The 27,754-nt window shown below is 36.3% G+C and overlaps 1 protein-coding gene across 8 annotated transcripts in view; it reads right to left on the bottom strand.

The window, feature by feature from the left end:
* LOC149538940 (carnosine N-methyltransferase-like) overlaps positions 1 to 27,754 on the bottom strand; it is a 197,141-nt gene that overhangs the window by 109,087 nt on the left and 60,300 nt on the right. For 6 of the 8 annotated variants that reach the window (XR_016356144.1, XR_016356143.1, XR_016356142.1 and 3 more), the window contains exons 4-6: positions 22,542 to 22,584; positions 21,699 to 22,283; positions 52 to 126 (exon numbers count right to left, since the gene is read on the bottom strand). Coding sequence is in view for 3 of the 8 variants with exons in the window: in XM_089800332.1 (XP_089656458.1) it covers positions 52 to 126; positions 21,699 to 22,283; positions 22,542 to 22,584 (703 nt within the window). In the remaining 5 variants the exon portion in view is untranslated. The remainder of the gene's footprint in view (positions 1 to 51; positions 127 to 21,698; positions 22,284 to 22,541; positions 22,585 to 27,754) is intronic. The other 2 variants (XR_016356146.1, XM_089800333.1) reach the window with 1 other exon arrangement.

The raw sequence follows: 27,754 nt of genomic DNA, 5'->3' as shown, positions 1-27,754 counted from the left end.
CACTTGAAGTCAGTTAATTCCAATCTTTTGCACAAAAGGTGAGATAAAAACCTTATCAACATCTGCTGGAGACACGTGGAGCTGCAATGCAGGATCTCTCCAATCAAATACAGTGCAATTTCCCTGCTGTTAAAATAATATAGCATAACCCATCAATGATTATTCTATCACCAACAGTATAAGAATTCTCAATGTAAAAAATGTACAACCAACAAATGTATTTAAGACTAAATCCTCCAATGTTCTTTTTCAAATTCTAGCCTATCCATTCAATGCTCCCAATCTGCTTTTCTGTTCATATTTAGAGTATATGTTAGCTGGTATGGAACTTTTTCTATTATGTTTTAAATAAATCCAAATGAAATTGAAATTGTTAACAGACAAATCAGCGTTGAAATTGTTGACCACAATGTTTAGTCTTAATATGGGAACTGTTTTGAAATATTTGTGTTTTAATTAATATATGGAGAATTGTTACTAAAGGATGATATCATGGTAGTAAGTTGCTTTTCTGTTAGTACTCAGAGTGCATGTTAGCTGGTATGAAACTTTTTCTATTATGTTTTAAAATTTAAGTAATATTCTGTAATCTATGAAATGTAAATGCAAATGAAAAGCATCATTGTTGACACACACAAAACAGCATTGAAATTGTTGACCACCATGTTTAGTCTTAATACAGGAACAGATTTGAAATATTTGTGTCTTGATTAATATATGCAGAATTCTTACTAACGGATGATATCATGCTAGCAATAGGACAGAATAAATATGGGTGTATAAAAAGTCAAGCTAGCATCCTTGTTTACAACTTGCATGCAAAAGAACAAAAATGATTGGCAGCAATTAACTTGTCAAAAATAATAAATATGGTTGTGATCTAGTTACATTTGGAATGCCATATTTTCATGAGTGTCAAGTCATAGTTGATAGCATTGAAGGTGCAATAAATAAACATGGTTGTCATTCACTTACTCATGTACACCATATGCTTTCATGAGCAGTAAGAGACTTAAATATCTAATATAGTGGAATGGAGAGAGAGAGAACTAAACACAAACAATGTATTATCCAAATCTAACAAACCTAAGACGTATGTGAGTAGACCAACCCAAATCCAAGGAGTTTCTTGCAATGTAGGAAAAATTGAACAAGCAAAATCATAATCTAAAATAAAAGCGATAAAGCATTTATGATTTGCAGAAGTGCACAAATGCTATTCAATAAATCAGACATGCAAATTGATGTATGATTCTTCAGATATGTAAATGAGAAACCTTTGTGTTTTATTCCTAAGACTAACTCTAAATCCCCCTATGTGTTTGGTTAGAAATCATAAATAATTGACTGAATGAGTAATCACACAATAAACGAAGGCTCCTTGATAAGCTATCCCAAAGATTGTGTTCCAAAAAGAAACAATCATAAACTAAGATAGGAAACAGAAAGAAATAAAACTAATTGAGGATACATTAAAAGACTAGTGGCATTAGTTGACCTGCTACATTAAGTGATCACTAAATAATAACTCTAACAATACTATACTAACACCCTCCCTTAATTCATTAAATAACTGCCTACAGAAGACTTGACAAAATCTGCAGGTGATTTAGCCATGAATGCATAGAAAGATGACTCCTCTATCTGTGGTATCAGCCTGCTTCTTGTTGGCTAGAATTTTTGTAAGTCACTAAAACTAGAACTTGCAAAATGGTTACTTTAAGCAACGTCTCATGACATTCTCTCTCCTCTCGGCTATAGAGTGGACTCCCTTCTTACTGCAGGTGGCTTCTGCAGAGACCTAACTGAAATATTTAAAAGGTGGTTCTTAATTGATTCCTCTTTTTCCAGGAACAATGCATACACAACAACTCTCCAATTTAACAAAAGGTGTACATTGCTACAATTATACCGGTGGCTAGGGGGTTGATGTAAGAATAATACCAAAGACAACAGTCTTATTGTAAAAATAGATACCTTTTGTTAAATTGGAGAGTTGTTGCGCATGAATCATTCCTGGAAAAAGAAAATTTGATTAAGAAACCGGCCTTTTTTGTCAGTTAGGTCTTTGTTGAAGCCACCTACAGTAAGAAGGGAGCCTCCTCTATTGGTGAGAGAGGCAGAAATCTCATGTGTTGCCTAAAGTAACCATTTTGCATGTTGTAGTTTTATTGGCTTACAAAAAATTTATCTAATCATTTTTCGTGATTTTGTTGGGGACATTGAACTTATTCTAAAGCCTCATGCTTTTGTTTAAGTTATTGTTTTGTCCATTGCTTTATATCTAGAGGATTGATGTTATTATTCTTGGTGTCACAAAGGAGAAGATTCAAAAAGATCTACTTTGAATTGGTCTCAAAAAGATGCACTCGATATTCTCGCCACTAAAGCACCTCTTAGGCGAACTACAAGTTTTCCACCACCTAAGAAGAAGCACATTCCAAGTCAAAATCCAGCCTTCTTTCTAAAACCTTTGAAAGCTTTTGTCCCATTATTTCCTAAGATGGTTGTTCCACTTGCAACAAGCCCGTGAGGGACACCCTTTGGTCATTTAAGTCTTACTCCACCTTTACACCCACTACCACAAGGTTCATGTAACAATTTCCCCAAGTTCTACGGAGATGGAAAATAACACCCTAATGAGCACATCAAGGGATTCTATATTGCATGAAGTGTGTTACTTGTGTAATATCAGGGTGTTTTTGTAAAGCTCTTCATACAGATCTTACAAGGAACTGCAGCTGAATGGTTCTATAACTTGGCTATAGGGGCTATCACTGATTGGGATTCCCTGAAAATCGCGCTTGATGAATGATTTAAGCCTGTAAAAGATGAGTACACATTGCTTGCTCAACTCACACAAATGAAGAAGCGCACACAAGAGGGTATGCAGGAGTTCATTACCAAATTCAACAAAATGGCAAACTAGATTCCAACTACTTCACAACCTACAACAGAAAATTTGAAGTGCTTCTTTATTTACACTCAACTTCCAAAAGTTAGCTTCTTGTTGACAAGAGCTGTTCCTACAAGTCTTGCTAGTGCTCAAACCCTAGCAATGGAGATAGAGGATGATCTTACCATGACTGCTAAGATTTGAAGGGATCGCTCAAAAGGAAATTCCAACAATGCTTCTACATCAGAAGGCACAGATCCTATGGTCCAAAAGACAGCCTTGCTCTCAAAAAGAAAATCTTGCAAAACTTTTTTTCTGCCCCATATAAGGATGTTCCGCAGAGAACTTATCCTAATGCTGTTCACAATTATGCAGCAAAAAATCAAGCAAAGCTTCCCCTTCCTCCAGAGAGGCTTGCACTTGAAGCCCCACCAGGCAACCAAGCCACTGGTTATTTTGAAAATGATCAAACTAGTGACTTACCAGAGGATTATCAAACGGAGGATATTGCTGCCCAATACAATGAAAACGATGGAGCAGCTAGCGACTCTAATATATAGTATGTTCATTCTGAAGACCAAGATCCTAAAGATGGTTTTGGTCATGCCTATGCAGTTATAAAACGTCCTGAAACACAGTTAGTGTGACAAAAGGATGAAGCTAATAAGGCTAATGTTGATATGCAAACACCCATCACGCTTGCAAATAGAGGCAAGTCACTTCCTACCCTTCCTAAGGATGCAGCTAAGAACCAAATAAGTGCAATTACTCTGGTTTCTTCTAGTGCAACCAAACCCAATACGTTTAATACAAAGTCTCAAGCTAAGAGTTATTCTTCTTTTTAAGCTAGTTCATTGCAAGCAATTCACATTATAGATCATGCTAAGAAGACCAAAATTCAGATGTCTAACATAGAATACTTACAAGCTTATCCAGATCAGCTAGAAAGGCTTAGTGAATTTTTCATGCCAAGCTCAAATTGTTGTTGTCAAATAACTTAGTTGCTATTCCATCATCCATTCCTAGAAAGATAGAACCTTTCTATATTTCCCTACTTGTTAATGGTTTCAACTTCAAGTTGAGTAACTGTGTTACAGATAGCATCTAATAATGTCATGCCAAACAATGTAATGTTACTTGTCCAATCTTATGGAATCTGGGACAAATTCTTCAAATTGCAAAAGATTTATTTTGATAAGACTCATAAAAAATGTACGAATGATAGAAATAAGTAATTTGCATGTATTGTCTTCCTAACTTCCATTATTATCATAATGAAATGTAGAGAATGATCCTTTCAAATTTGCACTATTCGTCCCAATGCCTATGCTTCCCTTCACAACTTTATATATAAATTTCTGTCAACATTGGTCATAATTCCTTCTTCTTTATCTTGCTTGATCCATTCTACCATATTTATAAATACTCCATATCTGTACGTGCATAATATTTTACGCTATGTTGGCCTATAGATTGAATGAGTGTCTCGCTAAACATTTGTGCTTCCATCATATATTTTGCCTTGTGAGTAATTAAAATCTTAGTACCATATTCATCTATATGGACCATTATTGATTGTATCATTTTTCCTCACTAAATCCATTCTAAGGCTGTGCCACTGATATTTCTAAGTATTTGTTGGAGATGTCTTTTAACATTCTTCTTTTGCACCCTTGGAGACTAAAACACAATATAATTATTATTCTTAAATTCTGGTAATTCTTATCATACCTTCTCTTATTTCTTAACTAGTGAGTTAACCTTGCAATTATGATTCTCTATGTGTTTTATTGATTGTATGTTTTGTACCAGAATATCAATTATTCTCATAATAGTTTATCATCCATACTGTAATAGAATAAACATTGCATTTTGATTCTGAGTTACTTTTAATATCCATTTTCTCCGAAGTATGGATATTTGTCCATTCAGCCACTATTAATTCTTGTCTCAATCTATATTGTTATAATTATATCTGATCTTTGACATAAACTGATGTCTTTTCTCCCTTCATAGTCCCCTCACATGAATAATTACTCATATATCGGTTGTTGTTCATCATTATCCAGTTGCACCTTTCTAAATGATAATCACTAGTCTATCGTTTGAGTTATCTTTGGGTATTATTTGCCCAAAACATAGGCAATGCTGACCTGTACTATTAAATTACATTTGCTGTCCATTCCTATTCTATCTTGACAATCCCATTTAGGACTCATCCCTATCCTATATGTTCCATATGACTCTTTGTTTGTATATTAACACTGTTTATGCTGGTGTTACTGTGTACACACTCCATATAAAATTGGTCTGAATTTGGAGGTGGCTGTAGATATTTAATTTCACTTTTTTTTTCCTCTGCATTCTTTTTTTCAGCGCTGACAGCAGTGCCTCATAGTGCCTGTAATTATACTTTCCTTTCTTCCAATATGTTGGCATATGCTTGAGTCAGGGACTGCTGCATAACTTCTATGACAGCTGTCTAGTATGGATCGTTGATTCTCCTAAATGAAGCTCCCCTAAATATTAACATAGTCCTAATATAGATGGAAGTATATCCCCCATTCTGATTCGATCTAAGATAATTCTTGTCTGCATATGGTAGATATATTTTCTATGTTATCTCCCACCGCATAAATGTTGATTTTCCTAAGGATCGTTGCAAATGTATTTGCACTGCCAATTAAGCTATGTACTTTCCAAATGCTAGCCATCTCTCTTATACTGGATGAAATATGGACATGGGACATGTCTATTCACTAATATTAAATTAATATAATAGTTTGTTATTTAGCTATACATACATATATTTATTTTTAAAAATATAAATATCACATATTTAATATATAATATATATAACTTCAATTTAGTCTCATGACTTTATCCAACTGAAGCTACCAAACATTAATAATAAATAACCACATAGATAATGATTTCTCAATGGTTGTGACAATTCTCTATAGTCACACGACCATTATTCTTTAATATCTGTATGTTTTGTTAATCATATCTTTGATGCTTATATAATATTATACGATAGAAAATAATATGAAAATATTTCATATTATATTAATATTTCATAAACAAATTATCTTTTCTGTTTAATATTTAAGTATTTATTAATGATAATATGTGAAATACTATCATTTGCCTTTATATTTTAATATTGTTATTATATAATAATATTAAATCAATATTGTTAGAGTAATAAGGTGTTTTCTTATTAACTCTATATTACTTAAGCTAAACTTTAGGCATATAATAAATTATTCTTTTATTAATTATTATCATGCAACCTAGGTTTAACCTTTTAGGGTTTTGATCTCCTTTATAAGGATAGATTTCTCTTTGTAATTAACACTTTTTGATCAATAGCAATTTCTCTTTTTGCTCATCAAGAATGTCTCCTCTGTAGATCTGTGAATTCCAACTTCCATAGCTTTTGCTTCTCTCTTTCTATGACAGGTGTTTGCATGTAGTGATTCTTGGGAGTTGTGAAGTTAATCTTTCATCAACTTCAACATGATACTCATTTGAAGTTATTTTGCTCTTCTCATTGTATAAGCATTCTTTCCAATTGCTGGGATTCGGTTTTATGCATTGTGACGAGGTGTTTTTTATTATTGTTTCTACCATTTACATCAGTAAACCAAACCTATATCAAAACAAACACCTTCTAAAACAATGGCTTAGACCTCTTCTTGTCTAGTTCTTCTAAACCACTTAACTATTACACATGGATAGCTAGCATGACACGCCTTCTCCGTTCAAAGGGTTTGTGGTCTTGTTTAGATGAAGTGCAGCTGGTTTTCTAGAGTTCCTTTCAAACCTTGTAGCACAGGACGAAGTTGGATGAGGCCATGGGTTTGAATTCTCTGAATGTCTCAAATTGCTTGCAATTTCATCATGATGAGTGTGATACTCCTAGGCCAAGTTCAAAGACTTGTTTGGTACCATCAATGAGTTCAAAGCATTTCAGATTGAGGCAAAGCTTACATCACTTGTACTTGATTCTTTTCCCTCCATTAAGGACTTTTTGATGAAGTTTAAACAATAGAGATCTTTGTTACATGGTTATGGAAAAGTGAACACTGATAAGGAGTGCATTAATCTACTTCTGTCAAAGCTTGAAAGAAACTTTTAGATTATCTCATCTACCTCCTATTCCACTATGGATGCTTTGGGTCTCAAATTTACCATGGCCACATTTGAGGTATTTTGTGATCGGTTGACTAGAGAGTAGGCCAAGCTTACACAGTTGGACTCTAACAGGATCAAAGAACCACACATTGATTGCTCAAACATCTACAAGGAAGTCAAAGCAAAAAACCGAAGCCTAAAACAATTTCAACTAGCAGTGAGAGTTCTTCCAAAACCATCTCCTAGACTAGATACATGGAAATCCACTCTAAACTGTAAACCTTCTAAGTCCGGTGAGTCTTCCTCCAAGACTGAGAAGTTTACAAGTGATCCTTGCAATTTTTGTGGCAAGGAAGGGCATCTAGTTTCCAAGTGTTGGAAACATCTTAAGCCTTTAGAGGAGGCCGTGCAATATAGTATTGCTTCTCAGAAGCCACCACCTCCTCCTTCAAGGAAAGGACATGCTCTTTCTACACAAGCTTTGTCTTCTCCTGCTACTTGGGTCATTGGTTGACGTGCTTCAAACCATATGACCTCACTCAGCTAATTTGGTTACCTCACTCAGAGTGTTACTACACAGATCGCAGTTAGTGATTCTGCATAGCTTTCAATTTTAGGTTCTGGCACTATTTCTTTGGAGGGTGGTTCTCTACAAGATGTTCTATTGGTTCCATCCATTTCTATGAACCTTGTCTATCAAATTTGTCATTCTAGCTTTGGTGAGATAGTTGAGTTCTCATCATATGATGTGGATATTCGAGACCACCATGGTCCTAACTTGGTTGTTGCTACTGGGAGTGTTGATTTACACAGTCTCACTTATATTTGTTTGATGGCTCTGAGAGCTCTGATTCTACAGGAGTTTCTCTTGTTGCTCATGCAAACACAAAGACCAAACTTTGGGATGAGTGTTTTGGCCATGCCAACTACAAATATCTATAGAAGATGAGCACACAGTAGCTAGTGACTGGGTTACCTCAGATCTCTTGTACCAACATTGTTTGTCGAGGTTGTGTACTTGGAAAATATCATAAAGATCCTTTTCCAATGGGTAGATCCACACATGTTAAGGCACCATTGGAATTGATACACAGTGATCTTATGTCATTTCCCAATCTATCTTTTCAAGTGCTCAATATGTGCTTACCTTCATAGATGACTTCTATAGATGCACATGGTTGTACTTCTTGAAGTAAAAGTCTGATGTCTTTGATTCATTTTGAATCTTTAAGAGATATGTAGAGAAGTAATTTGGTCTTTCTGTCAAGCACATATGCACTAAAAATGATAGGGAATATCAGAAATGTGAATCAGTCTTTTGAAGATTTTTGCAATGAGCATAGTTTACATCATCAGTTCACAGTTCCTCATAACCCTCAGTAGAATGGGGTTATTGGGAGAAAGAACAGAACATTACAGGAGATAGTCAATTGTATGATATAGTCTCAAGCTATGAGTTCTTCATTTTGGGCAAAGGCTATTAGTTGTGCAAACTATATTTAGAATCGAAAGCCTCAGAAGCCATTGCAACATTTAATTCCTGAGGAGGTGTGGACTCATGTCAAGCATGATGTTTCTACATTCAATATTTTTGGTAGTGAGGCTTGGGAGTTTATTCCAAATGCTCAGAGGAAAGCCATGGAGAGGAAGAGTCTACCACTCATTCGTTGGCTACTGTGAGGATGTGAAGGTGAGATGACCCTTATTACAAGAGTTATTAAAAGAAACTATACTGAACTGTGACAATTCATCAAATACTTGGCATGCAACCGTTAAATGTGTAGGGTTGTAATGTCTTAAAGAAATGTGCCAAATAAGGTAGATATAAAAACTACAATGAATAATAGTAGCTCTAGCGATATTAAGAAAATCTTATTGTAATTACTATTTGAGGACAGATCGAATTACAATTTTCTTAATGGTAACAACATGTCCAATCAATGTTTTATAGCAATCTAATAACAGCGTCAAGACTGAAGAGAGCCAAACGTATATAATTAAGGCAATACCGAATAACCTGGATTGTAGTCCTCATGACTTATCATTCGCATGCACTCCAAGGCCGCACCAAACCTAACTGCAAATCCTGCGGATTCGAATGATGGAGTTCGAACTCTGAACTGTTTATAGCTTGCCCTTCTACAACCTGTGTAAACACTAATGTTGCTGAAGTAATGCCAACTGCCGCACAGATTTGGATGCTTTGTTTATTATAATCGTTGTCTGAAAATGACGGAACTGGCCTGAACTCGATCCTGTGCTGAAGATGATCAAAATTTGGATAATGATTCTGCTCTGTCCTTGCTGCCGTACTTGTATGATTGGTGCGATTTTTATTATAATTTCCAGCTTGCAAACGGTGACCTTTTTCTTGGTAGAGCTGATTCGTCTGGCTTCAAGGGCGATATTGCATTAATCAGCATGAAGTCGGAACAGATATGAGGGGTTAATATCTTCCCAGCTTCCTTTCAAATTCTCCAGTTCTCAAGACTCCAAAATCGTCACCCTTCAAATAATCTGTATACGCAAATAAGCCCAACATGAAATCGCTGAAGACCACCTCCAATGTGCAACCCTTCAGAAGATATTTCACCTCCTCAGTTATGCAGATCCAAGGGAGTTTTCGTTCCCAAAGACCTAATGAAAATTTGCAGACCAATGACTACAAATTGCTCCAATTGGAATAGAAGTCGAATCCACAAAACCGCTTGTCCAAATGGGTGCCTCTTGTCCTCTATTTATTCACTTTTTTGAGAAGTCACTGGAAGCTTCCGGAATCGTCTTTTATAATATCTTATTATAATGCACTTTTATTATCAAATAACTTTATAAAACAAATTAAATAACTTTATTAAATAAAAGTGCAATCTTAATTCATCATTAGAACATGTAGGCCCCATTTACTGGATGTAGCAAAATGCAATCTTCTGGCGAGATGACTCTCTCTCCAAAATCATTTGCCTATGAGAGTCGATGATAGGCAAATCTACTGTAGGAATTGTGTCACTAAAAAGGGGACATGACAGTCCGCCCTTCCTGAAATTGCTTGCCCTCAAGCAATCTCAAAGCTGGATGCTGCAAAATTATTTCATTTTCCCAAGTGGCATCTTCAACTGGTAGATCTCTCCATTTAACCAAATATTCTCTGATCACCCTTCTGCGGAGCTACTTTTCCCTAGTTTCCAAAATGAATTCCGGTACTAAGATCAATTTCCCTTCATCATCCAAGGGAGGTAACATCATAGAAAGCACCACACTCTGTCCCAATGCCTTTTTGAGATGCGACACATGGAACACATTGTACACTTTGCTATCTGCGGGAAGCTCAAGCTCATAAGCCAATTCCCCTATTCGCCTGGTGATCCTGAAAGGCCCATAGTACCTAGGTTTAAGCTTCTTTGACCCACTCTTTTTGAGAGTAGATCGCCGAAATGGCTGAAGCATGAGGTAGACCATGTCACCCACCTCAAAACTCCTCTCTGTCCTCTTGTGATCTGCATACTGCTTATACTGATTTTGTGCCCGAGCTATGTTATCCCGAAGAGTGCTAATAATGTCTTTACCCTCTTGAATCAAATCCCCGGCACGTGGAACCCGAACATCACCCATCAGCAAGTCAATAAAGCTCGGTGCATTATACCCATATAACGCTCGGAAAGGTGTCATCTGAATAGAGATGTGAAAAGTGGTGTTATAGCAATATTCACACAAATAAATCCATCTTACCCATGCCTTCTGCTGATCAGCCACGTAATTCCTCAAGTAGCCTTCCACCCACTTGTTCACTATCTGCGTCTGTCCATCAGTCTGCGGTGATAACTAGTACTGGGTGTGAGCTCAGTGCCACATAATCGGAACACCTCCCGCCAAAAATGACTCAAGAATCTACTATCCCTGTCACTGACAACACTGCAGGGTATCCCATGTAATCTGAAAACCTCTCTGAAGAATACCTCAGCTACCTGTACTGCTGTATAAGTAGTGGTGATGGGAAAGAAGTGAGCATATTTCATTAGTCTATCCACCACCACATAAATGCAATCGCATCCCTGAGCCTTGGGCAACCCTGTAATGAAATCCATGGATATGCATTCCCACTTTTGTTTTGGGATGGGAAGTGGCTGTAGGAGTCCTGCTGGGAAGGTGTGCTCTTGTTTATTTTGTTGACAAACAGGACACTCATGAACATATTGCAATACATCCTTCTTGAGTCCTTTCCATGTAAACTATTCCCGCACCTGTCTATATGTTTTAAAGTACCCGGGATGACCAGCTATGGGTGAATCATGAAGAGCCCGTATAATAGACCATTTCACCTTTGATCCTGGAACTAAAAGGATCTTGTTCTTATAAATAATCAAGTCATCCACAAGTGAATACCTGGTGTCAACAATTGTCCCATCAACTATCCCAGATGCCCAAGAGTCTCTAGCGTATTCTACAACAATCAAATGCTTCCAATCTTCAGAGATCTCAACCATCGCACTAAGATGTGGCCTGCGTGACAAGGCGTCTGCTAGAACATTCTGAGTGCCCTTAACGTATGATATATCAAAGTCGTATGCCTACAGCTTACTCACCCATTTCTGCTGTCTATCATTGAGATCTCTCTCTCCAAGGAAATGTCTCAAACTGTTGTGGTCAGTTTTTATACAAAACTTACCTCCTATTAGATACTGCCTGAATTTAGCTAATGCGTGCATGATAGCTAACATCTCCTTATCGTAAATGCTGAATGATCTTTCTGGCCCACGGAGTTTCCTGCTCTCATATGCAATAGGGTGTTTGTTCTGCATCAAAACAGCCCCAATACCATCTCCTGAGGCGTCACACTGAAGTTCAAATGGCTTTGACAAATCGAGCAATGCTAGTACCGGGCATGAAGTCATGATCTCCTTAAATCTGTCAAAACAAGCCTGTGCCTTTGCTGTCCAAACGAAAGCTCCTTTTTTGAGCAAATCTGTCATAGGAGCCGCATGTCGCGAATATCCGCAAACAAATCTACGATAGAAGCCACATAAACCAAGGAATCCTCTCAGCTGGGTCAAGTTCTCAGGAATAGGCCACTCCACGATAGCACAAATCTTATCAGGATCCATTCGTACTCCTTCTCTATTGATAATATGATCTAAGTATAATAACTCGGTCATGCCCAAATCACATTTGGACTCTTTGGCATACAAGAACTCTGCCTGCAAGGTATTCAATACTGTCTCTAAATGCCCCATATGCTCACGCCATGTCCGACTATATACCAAGATATCATCAAAGAAAACCAACACAAATTTCCTCAGCTGATGATGGAAGACCTTATTCATGGTGGACTGAAAAGTAGTTGGTGCATTGGTCAACCCGAATGGCATCACTACAAACTCAAAGTGTCCACAATGACATCTGAAGGCAGTCTTCTCTATGTCTTGTTCTCTGACTCTAATCTGGTGGTAACCGGATCTCAAGTGTATCTTACTAAAGTAGCATGCCCCATGTAGTTCATCTATCAGCTCATCAATCCGTGGAATAGGATATCTATTCTTAATGGTCTTCTTATTCAGCATTATGTAATCAATGCACATCTGTAGAGAACCATCTTTCTTTTTTACCAAAACTACTGAAGAAGCAAAAGGAGACTTACTGGGTCTGATATGTCCCATAGCAAGAAGTTCCTTAATGGTCTTTTCTATTTCATCTTTAAGCCTTTTTGGATGCCTGTATGGAGTAATCATCACTGGTGTAGCACCTTCTTCTAATTCAATGATATGCTCAACCCCTCTATCCGGTGGTGTACCAGGTGGAATATCACTGAATACCTTACTATACTTTTCCCTCAATATCTGGATGTCTGGATGATATTCTGTCCTTTGTTGTTCCTCCTTGGTAGGCATGAGAGTACACATGGCTGCCCATTCAATATCGTTATAACTCACCAATCTTTCCAATCGTCTGAGAGAAATAGTTCGGATGTCACTATTCCTGATAGCTCTCAACACATGTTGTTTCCCATCTAATTCAAACTTGATCTCCATATCCTTGAGTCAAAAAGTGACTTCACCCAATAAACGTAACCATGCCATACCCAAAACAATATCCAAGTCGCCCATATTGACCACATGGTAATCTGCTTTAAACTCATAATTATTCAAGCGTAAGGGCATGTCTCTAACCATCCTGTTACACTTAAGAGTGTAACCATCAGCAACCTGTACTCAGAGACCCTCAAACTCCTCTGTCTTAATACCACAGCGTTCAACCAATCGTGTATCAATGAAATTGTGCGTAGCACCTGTATCAACCAATGTGATCACCTTCTGTCCTGCTACAACACCACGTAACCTAAAGGATCCCTCCTGCTGAATGCTAGACAAACGCCCCTGCTGTAAATGCAATTCAGGTTCCTCTTTTCGCTCTGAATTTCCTGTTTCTCCTTCAGGTTCTCAACTACTGTGATCATCCTCATTTGCCGTACTGTCAGAATTTGATCCTTCGTAACATGCCCACATAACTCTATTGGCCTTTCCCTTAGGTCTCAAAGGACAATCATGGTCCTTGTCATATGGGCCTTTGCAATAAAAGCATAGTTTCTTCCTGCGCAAGTCGTTTAATGCTTCTGTATCCAGGGGTGTAGTAGATTTTCCTTTGGTATCAATACTCTTCCCTTTATTCTTATCAAACTTCTTAGTGTCTCTGAAAGAAGTAGTACTTCTGGAAGTGAACCTGCTAGAAGGTGTTGTAAGCTCCATACTCCGTGCTTTCCTCATGGCCTCCTGAAGTGTTGGTGGATCAAATGCCTTAATCCAACCCTTAAGGGGTTCGGACAATCCTTCTATGAATAAGATAACCAACCGTCTCTCAGACACATCCTGGACCATAACTGACAACCTCTGAAATTCACTAATATAAACCTCCAAATTGCCTGACTGTCTTAACTGTGCGAGGTCGCGAAAATAAACCTCTGGATCCTTTTTATCAAAACGCTCGACCAATCTATCCACAAAGTCTTGGTAAGATGTCACCTAATTGTGCTGCAAAGTAACCATCCCGTGTGACCACCAATCATGAGCTGCACCTTCCAAATGCAAAGTGGCGTACCTGATGGCATCTATCTCAGACATAGGCCTTAAGGCTAGGAAGGTGTCCAACTTATGAATCCATGCCTGTGCTGTCATCTAACCACTTCCATCGAAAGATGGTAAAGTGAGTTTGCTAGCAGCTCGCTGCAACTCACTATCATGACCTCCTCTAGACCTCCTATTCTGATGGCTACTCCTCATATGCTCTCTCCTTTGGTTCAGATAGCGATCAAAGTTCAATAGTTCACGCATATGTGGTGGTAATGCCTACCATTCTGCAGTAGCAGCTCTGAGATCATCCTGAAAATCATCTGGCAAATCGTCTTCTCCTATTTCCTGAGCCTCCTCCCTTAGGAAGGTGGGACGAGTAGGCCTATTTGTTGTCCATGATCTGCGCCTAGGAGCACCTTGTGAGCCTGCCATACTTCTATTATCATGATCAGGTGTACCTCTACCTTGTTCCTGAACCTTGGGCTGAACAACTCTCTCCATTATGGTAGTCAAAGCTTGTAGTGACTGAGCTATTTCTTGCTGTCCGGTAGTCATGATTCTATAAAACTCTCTGGTCTCATCGTCATCAACTCTGGGAAATCTAGGTGGACTCTATGACTGTCTCTCACCCATATCTCTGAATTTTTGTTCACCCTTAAGTGTTGCTCTTCTGCGAATATAATATTTGGAATATGGTTGCATAAGATGTTCTACCCAACAGGATCGCAGGAACACTGCTCTGATACCACTGAGATGACCCTTATTACAAGAGTTATTAAAAGAAACTATACTGAACTGTGACAATTCGTCAAATACTTGGCATGCAACCGTTAAATGTGTAGGGTTGTAATGTCTTAAAGAAATGTGCCAAATAAGGTAGATATAAAAACTACAATGAATAATAGTAGCTCCAGCGATATTAAGAAAATCTTATTATAATTAGTATTTGAGGACAGATCGAATTACAATTTTCTTAATGGTAACAACATGTCCAATCAATGTTTTATAGCAATCTAATAACAGCGTCAAGACTGAAGAGAGCCAAATGTATATAATTAAGGCAATACCGAAAAACCTGGATTGTAGTCCTCATGACTTATCATGCGCATGCACTCCAAGGCCGCACCAAACCTAACTGCAGATCCTGCGGATTCGAATGATGGAGTTTGGACTCTGAACTATTTATAGCTTGCCCTTCTACAACCTGCGTAAACACTAATGTCGCTGAAGTAATGCCAACTGCCGCACGGATTTGGATGCTTTGTTTATTATAATCGCTGTCTGAAAATGACGGAACTGGCCTGAACTCAATCCTGTGCTGAAGATGATCAAAATTTGGATAATGATTCTGCTCTGTCCTTGCTGCCGTACTTGTATGACTGGTGCGATTTTTAATTATAATTTCCAGCTTGCAAACGGTGACCTTTTTCTTGGTAGAGCTGATTCGTCTGGGTTCAAGGGTGATATTGCATTAATCAGCATTAAGTCGGAACAGATATGAGGGGTTAATATCTTCCCAGCTTCCTTTCAAATTCTCCAATTCTCAGGACTCCAAAATCGTCACCCTTCAAATAATCTGTATACACAAATAAGCCCAACATGAAATGGCTGAAGACCACCTCCAATGTGCAACCCTTCAGAAGATATTTCACCTCCTCAGTTATGCAGATCCAAGGGAGTTTTCGTTCCCAAAGACCTAATGGAAATTTGCAGACCAATGACTACAAATTGCTCCAATTGGAATAGAAGTCGAATCCACAAAACCGCTTGTCCAAATGGGTGCCTCTTGTCCTCTATTTATTCACTTTTTTGAGAAGTCACTGGAAGCTTCCGGAATCGTCTTTTATAATATCTTATTATAATGCACTTTTATTATCAAATAACTTTATAAAACAAATTAAATAACTTTATTAAATTAAAAGTGCAATCTTAATTCATCATTAGAACATATAGGCCCCATTTACTGGATGTAGCAAAATGCAATCTTCTGGCAAGATGACTCTCTCTCCAAAATCATTTGCCTACGAGAGTCGATGATAGGCAAATCTACTGTAGGAATTGTGTCGCTAAAAAGGGGACATGACAGAAGGCGTAGAGTTTGTTTGATCCTGATTCCAGAGAGGTCTTGTTTTGGCGAGATATCTAGTTTGATGAGCGTTATCCTTAAATAGAGTCTCCCTCACCACCTTCTCCATCGCTACCTAGTACTTCCTCTTCTCCTCTATAGGATTATTTATCCTCTGAGGGATCCTAATGATGATCCACCTTCCCCACCTCCACCATATGTTCAGTGAGTGCCCAAGTGGGCTTGTGATACTGTCAATGCAACTCAACCTATGGCAAGAGATCCTTTTGACTCTCATCACACTCGTGCTCAAACATTTGGAACTAGATATTAAGTTGTGCCATTTTAGATGATCCACAGGTTTTTCGCAAGTGACAGGACACTCAACTTGGGATTATGCATACGAAGTACTCTTCTTTGATGAACCACACTTGGGATCTTCGTCATCTTCCGAAAGAAAGAAAGTTGGTACAGTGTCAGTGGGTGTACCATACCAAGTATGTTGCAAATGGTTCTATTGATTAGTACAAAGCACATCTTATTGCGAGGGGTTTTCACAAGATGAGGGTATTGATTACTCCGAGAACTTTGCTCCTATTGCCAAGATGAACTCTATTCACCTTGTACTCTCACTTACTATTATGAAACAAAGGGGATATTACAAGTTACAACCAAAGTGGTTGATGCATTGGGCCTTACCTTGACAAAGACCTTTAGAAATTCCTATTCCATAGAGAATAAGCAAGTGCCTCTTCGGGAGCAATCAAGGACACAAAGGTTGTACTCGTGTCCTTCCTTGAAAAGAAAATCAAAATGTCTATCTTGGCGGGAGATGTTCCTTCTCCCTATGGAATGTTACTTGGTCATAATTTCTACAAGCATATGGGTGGAGAACTTAACATGGACATGTCTGAAGTACAAATACCTCTTAAGCGTAACATGCAAAAACTACATCTTGTAAGAGAGACCAACTACACCGTTTTTAAATCTGATAATCCTCACACTCAGAATGTGGAATTATTATCTTTTTATCAATGAAGCTTCAAATTTGCTAAGAATTGGTCTTCAAATGCATCCATGGCATCAAGTATTTCACATAGTGATAAATTCATTGATGCAAGTGAAGACCAAGCAGCTGATGTTGTTTCTATGAAATCTTCTACCATGGCTAAAAAAGCTATGCCTCCACCATGGAGAGTGATGATGTCACCAGTTCTTCCCAACCATATGATGGTGCAAGCACTTCTAGTTCTAGTGATGTTTGGATATTAGATTTTGATGGTAGTTGTGCATCAACCAGTTATGGTGTCAAGATTGTTTTGATTTCCCCACAAGGAAAGTTTTTCCTCTATTCTTAAAAATTGCAGTTTGCTAACACCAACACACTTGAATATAAAGATTTTTTGTTAGGTATTGAAGCTACACAAAGTAAATGGATTTCAAACTTACATGCCCAAGGTGATACTGAGCTTGTGGTATGTCAAGTACAGAATCGGTATCAAACAAGGAACGAGAGGCTTAAGCACTAAAGAAATTTAATATGGAAAATGCTTTCAATATTTCTATGGTTCCAATGCAATTTAATGATAAAACTAATTCTTTCACTACCTCAGCTAGGCTCTTAATTCCTCATAAGAGTTTTAAGCAAGATATGTACATCATTTGGCTAGTATACTGCCTAAGTGTTTCTGACAACTCTGATCACTAGCAAATCTTCAATGATGATCATCAAATTATCAATTTTCTAGAGACAAGATAATTTTGATGCATTGTATTTTGAAGGAAGTAGCTTGCCTCCTCATACAAATATTTTGAAAATGATCCAGAGACAAGTGAAGAGTTCATACAGCTCAAGGGCAGTAAAATTCCCAAAGTTTGATCTCATTAGAGTGACTGTTTGACAAACATAATTGTTATGTCAAAAATCAACAAGACGTTAAATCTAGTTATAAAATGGAATCTTGGTTCAATTGTTGATTCAAAATTTGCAAATATTGGTAAGTGTTGTACGTTGGAAAAAGGAGAACACTTCATTGGCCTCTTATGTCAATACATGGATGTGTTGGCATATTCCTATGATGATTTGAAATATTATCATTCCAAGGTGGTACAAAATGGCTACCCCTCAAGATAGGTGCTGCTCCATACAAGCACAAGCAGTGCCAATACAATCCAAAGCTCTCTTACACCATCTTGTAAGAAATTCAAAAGGTGTTGGATGCCAGAATAGATTTTCCTATCCAACATTCTATGTGCTTAGCCAACATCATTTTAGTATGGAAGAAGAATAGTAAAATCTGCAATTAAGTGGTTTTTGGCAATTTGAATCAAGCCTCCTTAAAAGATAACTACTTGTTGCCTACCATGGATCATGTGCTTCCAACATCTCGTTCTCAGATGTTGTCTATGCTAGACTTTTTTTTGGGCTACAACCAAATCAAAGTCAAGGAAGATAACCAATATAATAAAGTGTTTACAACTCAATAAGGTACATTTCCTCACAACAGAATGCCCTTCAGGGTGATAAATGTGTGCGCCACTTTTCAACAAGCAATCGGCTTGGCATTCCACAACATTAAAGATAAATTCATCATCATTTATCTTGATGATCTTGTTGTTTTCTCCAAATAGAGGTAAGATTATTTATCCATTTGATGCAAGTGTTTGAGAGATATCGTCGGCACCAAATTTCCCTCAATCTCAAGGAGTCCATTTTTGGGCTTATAGAAGGCAAGATTCTTGGACACATCTTGTCTAAAGAAGGAATAAAAGTTCATCTTGACGGGTCAAGCCAATCCAAAGTCTATCACTTCCTACCAACAAGATTGTCATTCACTCTTTCTTTAGAAAGGTGATTTCTTGTCAAGGTTTTTTCATACTTTGCAAAGATAATTTGTCTTATCTTAGATATGATAAAGGGAGCAGTCGTTTTTTGTTGGAGTGTCAATGAAAGGCCACTTTCAAAGAGATCAAAGAAGCAATAGTGCAAGCGCCTGTGTTAGTTTTCCTTGACTACACGAAGAGCTTCGTCACATACATCTATTCTTCTAAAGACACTATGTCAGCCATTCTCGTGCAAAAGAATGTTGAAGATATTGAATCTCCTATTGCATGCACAAGCTTCGTGCTCAAGTTGCATGAGCTGAAATATTCACTAATGAAGAACATCTATGCAATTGTAAAGGTAGTCAAGTACTTCAGGTTCTATATCATCTTCTAGAGTCCTAGATATTATAAGATTAGATGGATATTAAACTATCTATTCAAAAGGGTCTAATCTCTCTCCACTTTTCTCAAGTATACTAATTAAAGATGCCTTCAAGAAGCCATTAGACTTCGTGACCATTCACTCCAGCATCAACTTTTGATCAGGTCGCAATCTTTGTCACCTTATCACCTTCTTTTTCTCTAAGCTTCAATCAATGCATGGTACCAAGTGTCAACATGGTCCCCTTCCTTCCAATCATTCCAGATCCATGATACCCGAAAGGAGTTATCTTCAGAGGTGACTTTCCCATTCTTCCTCTCACAGGAAGTCTCAAAGACACTCTGAACACCCAACCAACCCCCAGCTTATCCTTTTGTTTTGGGGTTCTTCTTTAGTGTTTTGGTTTTTTAGTAGGGTTCTAGAGGTCTTCTTGTGGACCCCTCCCCCTCTTACATTCTTTGTTATTGCTTGCTCGCTCTGGTTGTTATTGTTGTTTTTCCTTGGGCATCATTTAGTGTCCCTGCTTTGGGCTAGACTTTTGTAATACCCCACTGGATATTTTTTCGCAAATAATTTCAAAATACAGTAGATAATTTATGCAATTTAAACCAACAAAAACCAGTAAAATACTCATATAAAATACTTCAGAATGTTATTGTATTATAAACCAACAATACAATAACACACATAGGAAATCTAATCTTAGAAACAGCAACAATAGTCAGATTAGAAATGCATAGAAATGACCCGGAAACTCCGAATGTGAACTCTGATGTGAATTCACGACCGATGTTGAACCATGCTGGCGTTTGATCTGACGATTTGAGCCTAAAGGTTTCTGTCCTTAGGTTCTGAATATGAAGCTGAACACTTCACAGATTTCTCCAAGAGAAACTCAAAACAAATCAATATCCAAGCCTAGATGCAAATGAGCTCCTCCCCCTTCATTAATATTGAATTGTGACTCTTCACCTTCCCTCTTCTATCTTTCATCTTCTTCCCCTTTTGTGACCATATGAACACCTTTCTAATATTAAAAATGTCTTAAAATAATCCGCCTTAAGCTCCAATTAATTCGCTCAAAATTAATTTATGCATTTGACTTAAATTCTCTAATGTCCAAAAAGAGAACATTACACCTTTTTTCTTTAGTTCAACAGTCCCCTTGACCCTTGGGGGTCTTTTTTTCAGCATTAATAATCTGGTCTTATCTTTGTTTCCTTTTGTGTTAAGAATACAGATCATAATGATAATTTTGGCTGTTATGCATAATACAAACTACTCTATTTTGCGGTAGCTAATATAGGAATACTGATGATCACATGTTTTGACAATTTTTGCTTACCTGAGGGAGGAAAACATTTCATGTGACCAAAAAAGCCTTTGATATCTCCCAATACCAAACTATCCTCTGGTTTTTGTACTCTCATTTTGTCAATATAAAGGGAGTAGGTTCTGCCCGCAATATACTGATTGAAAAAAAAAAAATTATTAAACATTATGATAAATACTGCTTACATTAGGTATTATCATAAATATTAATATTATTAGTTCATACATTTTACAATTAATTTAAAAGTATTAGTATTAAACTTTATATTGTGTTTTTTATTTTTAGAATTTTATCTAAAACTTATTTTAGTTGATGATTTTTATTTAAGTTACAATTTCCAATGTTCAATTTTCCTAGTTTAACCTTCTTTTTTATTGAAAAATTTTGGATATCAATATATTTATAAAATGTAATAGATTTTAAAATTGTGAAACTAATTTCATATGTTTTTATTGTTTAACTTTGCTAGGTTTGTTGTGGTTTATAAGCATGGTCATCCTTCTGTATAATTTTGCAGTCTGATTACAATTTTGTAATGTTAACTTATTTCAAAAATCTTGTGAATTTATTTCTTATAATAAAAATACAAGAAAAAAATACGTTATTCAAGCTTAATCACCATATCTTTTCTTGAATTAATTCAATTGATATACTTGTTTCAAATTTTTAATTCCATGAAATCAAACATGTAATGACTTCGATTAAAACCTATTTTCTTGAAATTCAGGGGTAGGAAGATGAAAAGGACGAATTTGTCAATGATGTGATTCAGACTGTTTTGAAAAGAAATACATCTGTATAAAACTTGGAATAAAGATAAGAGAAACTGAAAAAGAATGATGAATTGAACATGTTGAATGAAAGTGATAATCAAGGTGTCATTCATGAAAATATAAAAATGTCATTCAAAGTAAGCGATCACCAATCTCAATTTTTGTGAAACTTTTTCTAATTTATAAACCTGTTTTTAAGGAATCATAGAAACATGCAACCCATACCTCTCCATTTGATGCTGGGACCGAACAACATGTTGATTGGTGATTATAAGTTTCTCTAATTCTGTTTCCAGAAACATTTGATTCACCCCCAGAGCAACCACTACTTACCATGTGATCAAGCATTGTTGACTCACATGTTGCATATGAAGCCTGATCCCTGCCAATGGTTATTAAATCATGATCATAGGCTGGAACTGATGTGTTCTTGTTTCCCTCACCAAAATCAGCATTTAATTTGGCATCATATTGCATGTATGACTTGGTTTCATGATCGGTTGAAATAGATGGAACTTGGCAGAGGTTGCTTTCACCAAACATATTGACCTCAGTATCTACTGTTTCATTACTTTTAGCATTTCCACTTGCTTGCTCTTGCAGAATAGTGTCCGGCATTCTCTGAATACCAACATTTGTATGAAATGTCTCCAGAAGAGTTGAATTTTGTTCCATATTGTCCATTGTTTTACTGGATTCAAGCAGTGTTTGTTGTCCTGCTGATTGAGGCACTATACCATGAGAACATTGATAATTCATGTGTGTTTCAGCAAACACATCTTGGTTCATGTCAAATGGAGGTTCAAAAGTCTGTTGAGGATAAAATAGTGCAATCAGTCAGGTTTATGGCAAAGATGAAAGCTACCGTATCTGCTTTCACTTGCTTAACTGACAAGCTACTTTACCTAAAATGACTGGCAAAACTGAAACTGTCAGCAGTTTCAGAACAACGTCTAGATTAACTAATTCCTTTCCCATAGACTATATTTGCAATAACCCTCAAAAACCCTACTGCAAGATTAAAATACTTTTGCCATAAATCACACAAAAGACTAGAGCATGAAGTACCTGAAGCATGTTCAGAATGAAAAATGAATTTGTGGCAATACACCTGCAGGATTGAAATAAAGGCATATTAACACAAGTTTCAAAAAAACTTTGAAAGCTTTCTTCTCTAAGCACATGCATTATCAAACTCCTTATAAACCTTAAAATTAGTAAATTCCAATAATGCAATTTTCATGGATTAAAAAAAAAATCGTAGTACAAAATTACATCCTCTATGAAACAAAACCGTTGCTAACACTGTTCCTAAAAAGTTATACATGCACACACACATATATCTCTGTGTGTGTGTGTGTGTATATCTCTATATACAGTATATATAAATACATATATATCTGTGTGTGTGTGTGTGTGTGTGTGTGTGTGTGTGTGAGAGAGAGAGAGAGAGTGAGATTGTTTCTAGGAGCCAGTGTCAGCAATCTTTTGAATTCCTATATGTGTGTGTGTGTGTGTGTGTGGACATACTGTATACATGTATGAATATGTGTGTGTGTGTGTGTGTGTGTGTATTTATACATGTATACACACACACATATATAGATACAGGAATTCAAAAGATTGCTGACACTTGTTAAGGTTGTAGCTTCAGTCGGATTGATTCGATCTAAGATACATTATTGCTATTGATATATCATCATTTCCTATATATACTCATCCATGTTAAATAATATATAATTGTATACAATATATAGTATATTATATATATAGATATTTATATTTTTATTAGTCCCTGCCTTTTAAAAGGCAGGGAACTAATGTTTTCTTTTCACCCCCCTTTATTTCTTTTTTCTTGGTAACCACCTGTCATATTGCAAAGTTTGAGGAGTTATATTAAAAAAATGAAATTATTATATATTAATTACAAATTTATGATTGGCTGACACTATTTTGCTATGGTTTTATTCATTTTTATGAATATTATTATTGAACAAAAATCAACATCCCGAGGCAGAGCTGACAAGATTGTAAGTTGATGGCAGCCGGTACAATTATTAATGCAGTTGAATGATCTGAATGTACAACTATTTAACTTTGTTGAGATTGTACTTCTAGTTCTCAACTGCTCAGCACATGTAGCTCCTAACTTTCTACGACGTTCTTCCTTTACACCTCATACCCCATCATTTAACCTGCTCCTAAGTTATATTTATCTTTGATTAACCCATCACACGGTATCTTTGAAGTGAACGACAGGTACAAAATTTAAGGGGGTGAATAAAAGATTAAAGCAATTTAAAATTCTTTTATTATTATAGAGAATATAAAATTAATATTTGCCTCCATTCTATTTTTTCTAATCATATTAACTTAATAATTTGTTCAATCTTCTCGTCTTTTTTTTTTTCCCTTATTTTCTTAAATTCATATCCCCTCCTCGATTGTTGTGGGTGGCTATACCATTTGAAGAAATCATATTTCTGACAAGCGGAAGCCATTACATTGCACAATCTTCAAAGATTAAAAAGGATTGTTTTTATATACGCCTGGCAAAAAACTTTAATTGTGATTTCGAAGGATCAAATCTTAGAGACACCATACACCAATTAACGGAAAATCCTAATTAGTTCCATCACAGTTTATGCACAATTTTCAATGCCTAAAGAAATGCTTATTTATTCACTTGCATTTTTTTTCCTCTGAAATGATGTATGTGGGAGATTTTCTTTTTCTAATCATTATTTTATTTTGAGGATCATATCTAAGAGACATGTTCCAATAATTAACGGGCATTGTGTAGAAAAGTTTAGCGTTGAGAACAGTGAAGAAACCCTAATTCATCAAAGGGAGAGATGTCTTCTATTGGAAATTCTAAATGCATCAATCAAATTTTAGGTTAGGTAGACAATTAAATAGGAAAATGTTTTGATGGGACATTGGCCTCATGGCTAGTTATTTTAACTTACTCATCAACATGATCTGAATGTACAACTATTTAACTTTGTGATTAAAACGTCCATTTCCTTGTATCTTGGGTACAAAGTAGCGATCTTTAGCTAAATCATAGCTTTGGGAAAACCATGGTATTTGTAGATTCATATGTTCATACAGAGGATCGTTTAAACAGAAAACGGTATATTCGATACTCTTCAAAAAAAACTTTTCAAAAACTTTTAGAAATTCTATAATTGTTATTTTTTTCAATTGAAAAAATAATAAAATCTCTCGCAAAATTCAACTCAGCCAATAAAAAACTTCAGATTACGGGAAAGTTAAAAATAAATATAATTAAAATAAATTCAATTAAACAATAATTAAATTAATTGTAATATTTAAGTCAAAATTAGACAAAAATTTTCAAAACTCACTAAATTGCTTTTGTAATTTTATTTTTAATTCAAAATTCAAAGTAACATCTAAACGCAAATATAAATTTATTTTCTTCACAAATCATATTTATATTTCTTATTAATTTTTTGAATTTTTCATCATTACATTATCAAATCAAATTAATCAATACACTTATTAATCAATTCACATTATTTTTTAACATTGCTATATTAAATTAATTCATCATTGTTATGTTAATTTCCTCAAAATTACTTAATACCGAACAATTTATTTATTTATTTTAAATCTCCTTCTTGCACTTATATTTAATACTTTATACTATTAAAAAATTGTAATATATTTCACCTATAACATAAGGCAGGGACTTAAGCTCTCCTAGAGCTCTTGTTTTATTTTGTTATACATATTATTATTTATGTTAATATATTATTATTAAATGATGATTACACCATATTGGCATGTCTCCTCTCATATTTATATGACTCATATTTATATGAGATTCAAATCTGCAATTGGAAGCTATCAATTACAATGACAATGTTAGTACATTTGCAAAAAACAATCTATGTTACTCAACATAGTATCAGAGCCAGATTGCATGCTGCAAACAAAGATGCATATCAATTGTAGAAATAATCACTGCATATATATGACACGACATAATAAGAGCCAGTAGAATATAACATAGAAGACTATACATCATATTGTGTACAAAAGACATTCAAATTGATGGTACTAGCCTTGGTTAGGAAAGAAGTCGTCTGAGCAAAACACCTTGACCCTAAAACCCAGATTCATATAGATCTGCTTTTTCATTTAATGTGGAATAGATTGAATTAGCTACTATAAGAACAATCGTATTCGTCATGGGTTTGAGGAATGTGTAAAATTTTTGAAGGTTTTGTGGATATTAACCCATGCATATCAAGGGCCAAACTTTGTTCAATATAGGTCCTCGCACCTAGTGCTCCAGAAAAGGAAGCATTGCATCTTATTTAGGTACAGAAGTCATGTTGCTTGAAATAGCCTTTGGGAAACAATATCTTTGGATTGCCCACGTTAAGATCTCTTGGCACGTAACACAGACCTGGTATGTGAACTGTTTCACAACATTGCTTCTTCCTTGAATATTACCACAATTGTAGCGATATTCTTTAAAAAAAAGCTCCACATAGATGTGTGATTTCATTTCAATATGTTCCCATGAATCAAACCTTCGCCAAGAATGCCAAGGCACAAAGAACATCTTTTAGCACATGTACAATAATGAGCTCTTCGGGGCCATTGTTATAAGCTCTCTCTATTAGGGTTTTCAATGAGCCTCCGTCCATGAATTTCTTATTTTGCCAAATATAATTTTTAGACATGAAAGTCAGTATATTCTAATCAACCATTTTTATCGAAACATTTGATAGCCTACCACTTCTCCGATAGGATTCGGAAATCAGTTCTGGCCAACGAACAAGAATCACCTTGATTCTGCTACACCCAAGTGAGTAGACCTTCACCTCAAATGTTGACTACTTGGTTCAAGGATTTTTTATAGCAAATTTAAGCTTTGTCGTTCTCCGACTGGCAAGGTCTTTGTCATGTCCCCACTCTAGCTCAGTCTAACAGAAACATGTGAGTTAGCTTATTATGGGGTCTTGTAGGCTGACAGAGTTGGATAGAGACCCAGTATGGTTATTCAGTGTTGGGGACTGGGTTTTCTGGTGGGTATTGATCAGTTGGGTGATGTTCCTTGTTTTTAGGAGGCAGTTCCTACATTTATGGGGTTCATTCCTACTTTTTAGGAGGTATGATCATGCCCAGGGCTGGGTTTCCATGAGATGACCCTTTGGGTTCAGTTTCAGAGGGATAGGGCTTGTTTCCTAAATTTTAGGAGCATCTCTAGATTTTAGGGATGAGACTGCCAGTGGATCCTTGATTTCCGACTTCAGTCACAGATAGGTGACAGGATGATTTTATAATTTGTGATGTCAGTTGGGCAGTTTGTGGCTATTTGGGTCATATTTTTAATATTTCCTAAGTTAGCATTTAATATTTAAATAAGGTTAAATTAATAGCCATTTTGGAGTAATAAGGGAATTTTGGCCTCATCTAGATGCGTATCCCATGTTATGATAGCCCGTTGGAAAGGTCTTGAAATTCTCTAAATCTTCCTCTTTGGTCTCAGGGCAATTCGGTGAACGGATTTATTACTATGGTGAAAAAGGTCATTTTCTAGTGGCATGGTCACTTTAAAATAAGATTTAATTAATTTTTTATAGCCAACACCAATTGGGGGTCACTTTAGGGTTCGAATTGCTTTGCAAGGGGTTATAAGGAGATGGGCGCCATTTCTCATCATTATGCATATTTTTCAAACACTTCTTTTCAGATTTGCTCTGCTTGAGCGATTTGCATTCTGGGACGCAAACCCCAGGGTAATTGCTGGCTGGGACGTAACCCTCAGCAGCATTGGGAATTGGTTTGTCAGTAGTTTCAACAGTATTCAGGAGGAAGGTAGACACCACTTCAACTTGGGCCTACAGTTTGTTTTGTTGGGCATGTTCTTTGGCGTATGGGAGGTGAATTCTAGCAGCTGTACACTGCCATTTCTTGCAGCCGTACTTGCAGCCGTATTCTATCATTTGCAGCACTTGGATACATAGAATAATCGGTTACTCAGCAACAGACTCTTGCATCTTATCAGCCTGTTTTCATCAGCCAGTTGTGGCGTCATTGTTAGAGGAAATGTACTGGATCTTTTATTTGGCTCTATAATTCAGAGATCGGCCTGGTACGATTTGTATCAACTCTGACTTTACTGCATATTGTTATTTATTTTCAGACTCTTTTCTTGCCATTTGCTACTTCTCATTTCTATGTGGAATAATCATCAAAAACACAAAAACAAACAAACTCTTCTGCAATTCCGTCTAGTT

This window comes from Cupressus sempervirens, chromosome 9 (assembly GCF_028749045.1).
Source record: "Cupressus sempervirens isolate cs-2001-9-10 chromosome 9, ASM2874904v1, whole genome shotgun sequence".
In the NCBI taxonomy this organism is placed as follows: domain Eukaryota; kingdom Viridiplantae; phylum Streptophyta; class Pinopsida; order Cupressales; family Cupressaceae; genus Cupressus; species Cupressus sempervirens.
This window is presented reverse-complemented; position numbering and strand designations above follow the sequence as displayed.